Source organism: Trichosurus vulpecula, chromosome 5 (genome assembly GCF_011100635.1).
Source record: "Trichosurus vulpecula isolate mTriVul1 chromosome 5, mTriVul1.pri, whole genome shotgun sequence".
Taxonomy (NCBI): domain Eukaryota; kingdom Metazoa; phylum Chordata; class Mammalia; order Diprotodontia; family Phalangeridae; genus Trichosurus; species Trichosurus vulpecula.
The window spans coordinates 61,889,613-61,898,569 of NC_050577.1; the positions used below are offsets into that span (position 1 = coordinate 61,889,613).

General features: G+C 37.4%; 1 protein-coding gene across 1 annotated transcript; it reads right to left on the reverse strand.

The window, feature by feature from the left end:
• Positions 1-7,759: 7,759 nt before the first annotated feature.
• On the reverse strand, positions 7,760-8,125 carry LOC118851820 (40S ribosomal protein S29). The gene has a single exon (XM_036761373.1). It carries the CDS (start codon positions 8,095-8,097, stop codon positions 7,927-7,929), a length of 171 nt encoding a protein of 56 aa, XP_036617268.1. The 5' UTR covers positions 8,098-8,125; the 3' UTR covers positions 7,760-7,926.
• Between the last annotated feature and the right edge of the window lie 832 nt (positions 8,126-8,957).

Sequence of the window (8,957 nt, forward strand, 5' to 3'; positions counted from 1 at the left end):
AATAGAACAAATGCTGGTACCTGCAGTCAGCAGAGGTCTGGGTTGAATGAAATCCTATCACAGGTGTTAATTGGGTGACCTCTCTGAGGTTTGGTTTTCTTGTTTGTATAATGAGGATGAGCATACTCAAAATGGCAGCCTCCACAAGGGTGTTTTGAGGAAGGTGATCTGTGAATTTTTACGAGTTATTGAATTTGAGTTATAGACAACTGCTGGCTGGAGTCAATTTGAAGGATGGAAAGAGCCAGTGTGAGCATTTACACCTCAGTGAACTACAACTCAGGGTTTGATTTATTGTTTTGCCAATTGTCTACTTCAGAAAGTGATTGAGAAAATGGAAATAATGCAGAATAAACTTAAAAGTGTGTCATGGTTCACCACCACCAGCACCAGCACCACCACCACCACCACCACCACCACCAACACCACCACCACCACCATGGAGCTGGTTGTTAAATATTTTCCATCACATCCCCACCTATAAACCACACTACATGCAATGTATTTGAAAACAATTTGCATTATTTGGCCAGATGGTCACTAATTCTAAAAGAGAAAAGAGTAGCTGCAAGGGAGTAGAGCACATGCCAGCATATCCAGCGTGATTCACCCCAAGCACCTAATTTTCTTTGGTAGTTATCAAGAAACTTTGGTTAAGAACCCATTTGGATGAGAATGGAGGGAGAGAGGGGGAGAAGTGAAGATAAATAGTTGCTAATTTTTAAAAAATTAAATAATTTTTAAAAATCCATTTTAATTTTTCAGAACTATCCTAGGGGAAAAATTCTAGATTATGGCAGACAATTTCTCAAAATGGCTTAAGGTTTTCCTAGTTTCATCTCAAACTTCTGTGAGAAAAATAATCAGAGCTTTTTTGATAGCACAAAGAGTACTTGGGTGTTATCATTTCTGATATTCATCGTTTACCTTTGTGGAGTTAAAGAATTTGTAGAAACGTTTGACCAATTGATTCAACATCCTCTATTCCTGTTGCAGCCATCCTAGCCTAGGCTCTCATCACCGTATACTTGGACTATTGCAACAGCCTCCTAATAGGTCTTCCTGCCCCACCCCTTTCCTTCCAATATATCTCTCACATTGCTATTAGATGAATCTTCTCCAACCATTGATCTGGTCATATTACTCCTTTGTGAACACAAGAAAAACACAGACCCAGTCCCTCACTTGAGGAGCTCACATTCTTCTTGGGGTAGTGAGAGTTTACCACATGATGGATAGATGAAAAGAATGCAATGTATAGAGTTAAGAGTACCAAAGGGGAGATTGAGACAAGTGCTCCAGGAGGAAGAAACACTTGCAGTCAGCCTTGAAGGAAGAGAAGGATTCCAATGGTCCTTGATGAGAAAGAGTTCCTTCTAGGTGGGAGGGCTAGTCTTGGCAAATGCCTGGCAGTGGGAGTGTCAAGTACAATATCCAGGATCAGTGACAAATTTAGTTGGCTGAAATGTACATACAGCATTTGGAAAAGGTTTGTTCTATAAAATAAACCTAGAAGGTAGGAGACAGCTTTACATGCCAGGTTGAGAATTTCGTATATTATCTTACAGGAAAAAGAGATCCAGTAAAACTTTTGAGGAGAGTGATATAGTCAAAACTGTGCACGCCAGCTAGGTCTCCAGTAGTGCAAATAATGAATCCTGTGAAGTGGGTTGCATTTGCACTGCATATTTCCATTGGGCTGGAACCAATTACCATATTTTACATTACTATAACTTTAAATACTGTGAATTCAAATGCACATGATTGACTTCATGGGATTCATTATTCACAGCATTGGGAACTTAGTTGTAGCCAGAATAATTTGGCAAGTGTGTGAAGGATGGGCTGTCAAGAGGAAAGATTGGAGGTGGAGAGAGCAGGTAGGAGGCTGTGACAATAGCCCAGGTGAGAAGGATTGAGGTCCTAAATTAAGGTCGGGTTCAGTCTCTGCAGAGAGCAGGAGATTGGTTATAAGAGATGTTACAGAGGTAAAATCAATACAGTTTGGCCAACTGATTAGAAGATGATGTAACTCAGGAAAAATCCAACAAAGCTAAAATAAAAATCTGTAGATATTTGTCTTCTATGAGATTTGTAGTTATGGACAAAGAAGATGACTGGAAAATGATTTTATGTTTTACTATCTGAACAACATCATAGAAATTAAATGAATTTTAAAGTCCAATGGTATTCCACCAGATAGGGTTAACTGAAGCCCAGCCTTCTTAGTTTAATAACACTGTTGTCTAAAATACCCAGGGATATAAATTATATGGATTAGTCCAGAGCAAATACAGAAGAAAAAAGCTGATACTAGAGAGATAATGTCACTTTAACATGATAAGGCATGAGTACTGGGGATGTTTATTTGACCCCTTCCCAACTACAGATTAAGAGACATTGGCCAGTATGAACATGGATGCCAGAGCACAAAGCCTTTTGGGGTTTTCTTTTTACTTTTTAGAAAACCCTACAACTTTATGGAATAACCAGGACAATTTTCCTTAAAGTATATTTACATTCACTTGAAATGAAATGTGTTGTTTTGGAAGATGCGCTTATGTAGTTGTATGCACATATTAGATTAAATCTATAATCTTGTAGCTCAAGGACCTGCAGACCTAGACTTAACCTGACTACCTGAACAATTTCATCTCTTATTCTTTTATCTTCTGTTTATGTAACAAATGGAAGAAATCATGTTTTCTCCAAAATTGTATAACATGTGCTAAGAACCTTGATGGAGCGCAACATTTTTGGAAAAATAATGATAGTAATTTTACTGATTATAGTAGCACTGTCTTCCATTTGAAATTTCCATTTCTTGTACAAAGCTTCCAATAGGTAAGAGGTAATATTTAATTTGTTTTTTTTTTAGTAAATAGTATTTTATTTTCTCCAATTACACATAAAATAGTTTTTGACATTCATTTTTATAAGATTTTTGAGTTCCAAATTTTTCTCCCTTCCTCCCTTGCCTCTCCCCTCCCTAAGACAGCAAGCAATATGATATAGGTGATATATGTGCAATCATGCTAAACATATTAGTACATTAGTCATGTTGTGAAAGAAACAGATCAGAAGGAAGAAAACCATGAAAAACAAAAAACAACAACAAAAAGTTAAAATAGTATGCTTTGATCTGCATTTAGATTCCGTAATTCTTTCTCTGGATATGGATGGCATTTTCCATCATGAATCTTTTGGAATTGTCTTGGATCATTATATTGCTGAGAAGAGTTAATTCAATCATAGTTGATCATTGTACAACATTGTTGTTTCTGTGTACAATGTTTTCCTGGTTCTGCTCACTTCACTCAGCATCAGTTCATGTAAGTCTTTCTGGGTTTTTCTGAAATGCATCTGCTCATCATTTCTTATGGAACAATAGTATTCCATTATATTCATACACCATAATTTGTTCAGTTATTCCTTAATTGATGGACATTCCCTCAATTTCCAATTTTTGGCCACCACAAAAAGAGTTGCCATAAATGTTTTTGTACATGTAGGTCCTTCTCCCTTTTTTATGATCTCTTTGGGATATAGCCCTAGAAGTGGTATTGCTGGATCAAAGGGTATGCACAGTTTGATAGCCATTTGGGCATAGTTCCAAATTGCTCTCCAGAATGTTTGTTCACAACTCCACCAACAATGTATTAGTGTCCCAATTTTCCCATATATCCAACATTTACCATTTTCCTTTTCTATTGTATGTAGCCAGAATGGACTTTGTTTTCTTTGAATGACTCAGCTTGCCTCGTTGAGCTTCCCTGGACGCTGGGGCTTGCTCTTCCGGGGCAGGAGGCCCAGCGACCATGCCAGGGATCGGAGAGCTTCCTGTGTGATGAGTCGTGGGGCTGGCTGAGGGGAGGTGTGTTAATGTGGTCTATGCTAGGGGGAGGGGCCAAGTCAAGAACCAATCGGCCCTGGTTGTTCAGGTGGCACTTGATGATGTCAAAAACTCTATAAGAGGGGAGAGGACAGCTTGAAGATCCTCCTTTCCTTTTCCAGTTGGAGCCAGAGACACCTACAGCCGAAGCTGAGCTGCCGGTAGCAGAGCTGACTAGAGGCTAGTGGGTAATCTTCTTACCGTAGAGGGGAAGCATGTATACGATTTTGCCTTATACCATCTCGCTTCTCTGTGGCCTCCTGGTTACCCTTGTAAGGCGGACTTATTGGGCCTAGAAGCTTTTGATGAAAATATCAAAATGGGGATGCTGGTTTGTGGGCTTGTTATTGTGGAGTGTAAATACATGCTTTAGTTCTCCTGCCTTCTAACTAGAGAATTCCTTATATCCTGCGGTTCCGGACCTTTTAGGCACATATGAGATTCTCTTTGAAATCATAAATTCTGCCTTCCTATTATATCATATTAGCCAATCTGATAGGTGTGAGGTAGTACCTCAGAGTTGTTTTAATTTGCATTTCTCTAATCAATAGTGATTTACAATATTTTTTCATATGACTATCTATAGTTAATTTCTTCATCTGAAAACTGCCTGTTTCCCTTGACCATTTATCAATTGGGCAATGACTTGTATTCTTATAAATTTGACTCAGTTCTCTATACATTTGAGAAATGAAGCCTTTAGCTGAAACACTTGCTGTAAAAATTGTTTCCCATCTTTCTGCTTTCCTTCTAATCTTGGTTGCATTGGTTTTGTTTGTACAAAAACCTTTAATTTAATGTAATCAAAATCATCTGTTTTACATTTCATAATGTTTTCTATCTCTTGCTTGTTCATAAATTCTTCCCTTCTCCATAGACCTGACAGGTAAACTATTGTAATATTTAATTAAAACACACACACACACACACACACACACACACACACACATGCACAACAGATTTCACACAAGAAGCCCCCTTCATACTACAGAGCTATAAGATTATAGACTAGAAATGTTAGTGTCATATATGTCCAAGGAGATGAACTGTGATGTATTTTCCAGAATGTTGGGAGGAAAGCAGGAAGAAACTTTTAAGTTGTTTTACTCTCCTATGCATGTAGAAGAAATGATTTCATGATTGTGTGGCACAGACAGCCTATAGAATAAAATCCATGACATTTTTGGTTGGACATTCAAGGCTTCCTTCACTCTTATCTGGTACTCCTTACTAAAATGAAACTTTGTTCTTTAGACAAGATTCTGTCCTCAAAATTTCCCAGGGATATTATACTCATTTACCCTAGACTCTCAGCCTTGGATTACAAGTGTTATCCAACTCTTAGAATGTTCTACCCTCTCCTCTTGATACATACATATATTACCTTTCAGAGAACAGCTCAAGTCTAATACCCATGAAGCCTTAACCAAACTAGATTGACTTAGATTAATCTCTTCCTATTTTAAGCTCCTATAGGGTTTAACTCTCTACTCTATTTTGGTACTGAAACACTTAATCTCATGCAACTTCCAGGTGGAATTATACTGTTTCTTGTATATGCCTTATCTCCCCAGAAAGATGGCAAATTCTTTCAGGGCAGGGAATGTAGCATCATAGACCAAGAGCTAGAAGGATCCTAGAAATTTTCCAATCTAATTCCCTTTTAGGGATAAGGAAACAGAGGTGTTGACTCACAAAGGAAGAAAATAGAATTTGAATGCAGGTCTATTGATTCCAACCAATGACTATGTGTAGTAATCATTTAATAGGTATTCATTGAAGACCCGCTGGGAAATCACAGGAATGAACTCTATGGGGCTGATAGTATGGCATACCTGTTAGATCCAAGTTAGCCCTAGTCAAGTACAAATGTCAAACTTATCAATACTTCTGTGCAAGGTTCTGACTATGATCTTGATTATAGCCAATGTGAAGAGGACATAGCATGTTCTTCATTCTTCCATCATTCATGGCTTTGTAAACTCACTCGTTGCCTACAATTTGCAAGTCCCTCCATTCCTAATTCCATAGATCTAATATCTTTATAATTTGTGAGTTCAACATCAGTGCTTGACGGGAACCTTACTTTGGAGAATTCATATGGTGTGGGTAGTAAAAAGGGTTTATGGAGGAATTAGGAGACCTTAGTGACAATCACAGTTCTATTAATAATTGTGTATGAATTTGGACAAACTACATCATATCTTTCTATCTCAATTTTCTCATTTATAAAGTGGGGAAAATAATATCAAACTCTGACTGCCCCAAGAGTATTATGAGAGTCAGATGAGATAATTGTTGGGAAAAAATTTTTAAGTTTTATATACTACACAAACAGAAGGCATTATTTAATCTCAGTCCACCCTCCTATTCCAACACATCTGGTGATTTAAGATTTCCAGATGTGATGAGCCTTTAGTGTGTGTGATGTATTTGTCTTCTACAGTAAATGATCTGTGATCTTATCAATGTAGTATTATCACCTTTGATGTAGATTGAAACCCTTCCATGGCCTACTAGACCATTTAGGAGCTCTTGTGGCCAAAACCAAATTAATCACCTGGTGCCTAACCTTGTTCTGAATCCTTTCTGGATTTAGTCAGATTGAACATTCCATTTCAATCATCTGGTCTGACATTAGGACTGTAATCTAAGCTTTTACAGATTTCCCAAACCTCCCAAAGTTTGGGCTTCTTTTACACAGCATTGAGAACCCAGAGGCATCTCTTTGCCATGAGGGAGTAAGACTTTGTGAAGTCTAAGGACCCTAAAGAACTCTAAATTTGAGACTATTGTGACAAATAGCCACAAATCCGATCACAACTTTTTCCATCTTTTGAAAATTATTTGTGTAAACCTAACAGTCTAATGATTTCTCCCTTAAAAGCTTGCTGCTTCTGAATATAGCTTCTGGGTATAAATGCTTGTTATAATCTAAAAAGTAATAAACTTGGAGTGTTAAGAGTTGAATTCAAGTTTAGGTTCTAATAATTACTAGCTATGTGATTGGGGAGAAGTCACTTCTATCTGAGACTCAGTTTTGTATTTGTAAAATAACCGTGAACAATAGTTGAACTTTCTCAGTTGTAGCATTATTATGTTGTTATGGTGCAAATAGGCATTTGTAAAGTATGAACAATTTTGTCCTGGTCAACAGCCTCCTTGTCATCAAGTCAGTGCTGAAATAATCTGATAAATCTGAAATTCTTAATTTTCTAAAAGCTCATATCTTCCTTGTTTTTAATAAGCTATGTGTGAAAAACAAAATCAAACAACGAGATGCTTCTCCTGGCTTAATGTTATTCAGTGAAGCTCATTTCCCTATTCCCACCATTCCATTTGTATCAGGAAGCAATTATGTTGTGGTCTTGTCAGAGTTTAGTCTATTTTAAATCTTCAATTGCAAGCCAACACTGATTAGTTGGAAAGATAACTAACAGCTATAATTCCATTACCAGAAAGATTTATGGCCTACAGATCATTCTATGGCAACCAAAGAATACACTTCTTTCCTCCCAGTGTATAATACTAAATTTCTAACTTCAGCACAAAGAGGAAAAAATGAGCGTAATTCAGAAAAATTTGGCAAGTCTTTCTACTATACATGATCATTGATTTTTTTCAACACTTGGGAATTATTCTCAATTGCTCTTAGCTTTCTCATTGGAGAACGTACTCTTTCCCATCTGTCCTGTCTTTTGTCTTTTTCCGTATCATAATAAACTTTCACTTATCAGTGATTACCAACCACCCACTGTAATGCCAGACAGCTATCTAAACCTTAGTATAATTCACAGCAATTTTCTCTTTTTCGATCCCATGTTAAATTACTTTATTCTACATTAAAAGGTGAAAATCTTGATATTATTTTTTTAATAACTGAGGATGACCTTTTTAATCATATATGCAAATGGTAGCATAGAATGTACAATAGAATCAGATCTTTAGGAGGGTAGATCAAATAGTCGTCCAGAATCCAGTAAAATGGTATATAGTCACTGATGGTCAGTGTAAGCAAGATCCGTTAATATAACTTAGTCCAACTTGATGAAGCCGATGTCTTTTGCGTACTGCCGGAAGCACTGGCGGCACATGTTCAGGCCATACTTGCGGATCAGGCCATGCCGGTTCGAACAGACGCGGCACGACCGAGACCCCTGGCCGAATTTGCGAGGGTGACTCCAGTAGAGCTGCTGGTGACCCATGGCGCCACTAACAAGGACCGGAGACAAAAGCATCTTGATATTATTTTCCTCTCTATAATTAATGTTTTTGGACTAGATTCACAGCAAACTTTCAACTTTTACTATTTTTGCTGATAAATCATTTTTAAATTGCCTTATGTTTAGAATGATTTCTATCTTGAGAAGCATATTTTGAAGGTTTGGTCTTGTCAGTTGCCCAAATATTTAAAATGGCATCTAACACAAACGTTGTATGTGCTGAATCCATATGAAAAGGGCAGTGCAGTGAATAGAGCACTGACCTTGGAGTTAGGAAGATCTGAGTTCAAATCCAGAAACTTACTCGCTGTGTGAGCCTAGACTAGTCACTTAACCCTGTTTGTCTCAGTTTCTTCATCTATCAAATGAGCTGGAGAAGGAAATGGCAAGCCACTCTAGTATCTCTGCCAAGAAAACCCCAAATAGGATCATGAAAAGTCGATCATGACTGAAATGACTGAACAACAACAAAGAATATGTAGTTCTCAAGCCCTTCCTGCAAAGGATATAACTAATTTCAAAGTATTGCTCAGCTAATAAATACGGAATTCATATACCTTTGGAATTTTTATTATAGTTCTTAAATTTTCAGCTGCAGAAAAGAATAAAATGGAAACGTGGCATCCTCTCTGGATCTAATTTTCTTCACATGTAAAATGTAGGCCGTTTGGACTAGACTGCCTCAAATATACCTTCCCTTTCTATGATTCCATGATTATGAGAAACACATTAGATGTGTCAAGGAATGACATTTAATAGTGTTACAGTAAACAAGTATTAGTTCTTTATTCATCCCTATTTTCTGCTGAGGGTACCACCATCCTTCTAGTCTCCCAGGCTTG

Bases quoted from the DNA above. Each gene is read 5' to 3' on its own strand.
- LOC118851820 (XM_036761373.1), bottom strand. From the start codon at position 8,097: ATGGGTCACCAGCAGCTCTACTGGAGTCACCCTCGCAAATTCGGCCAG.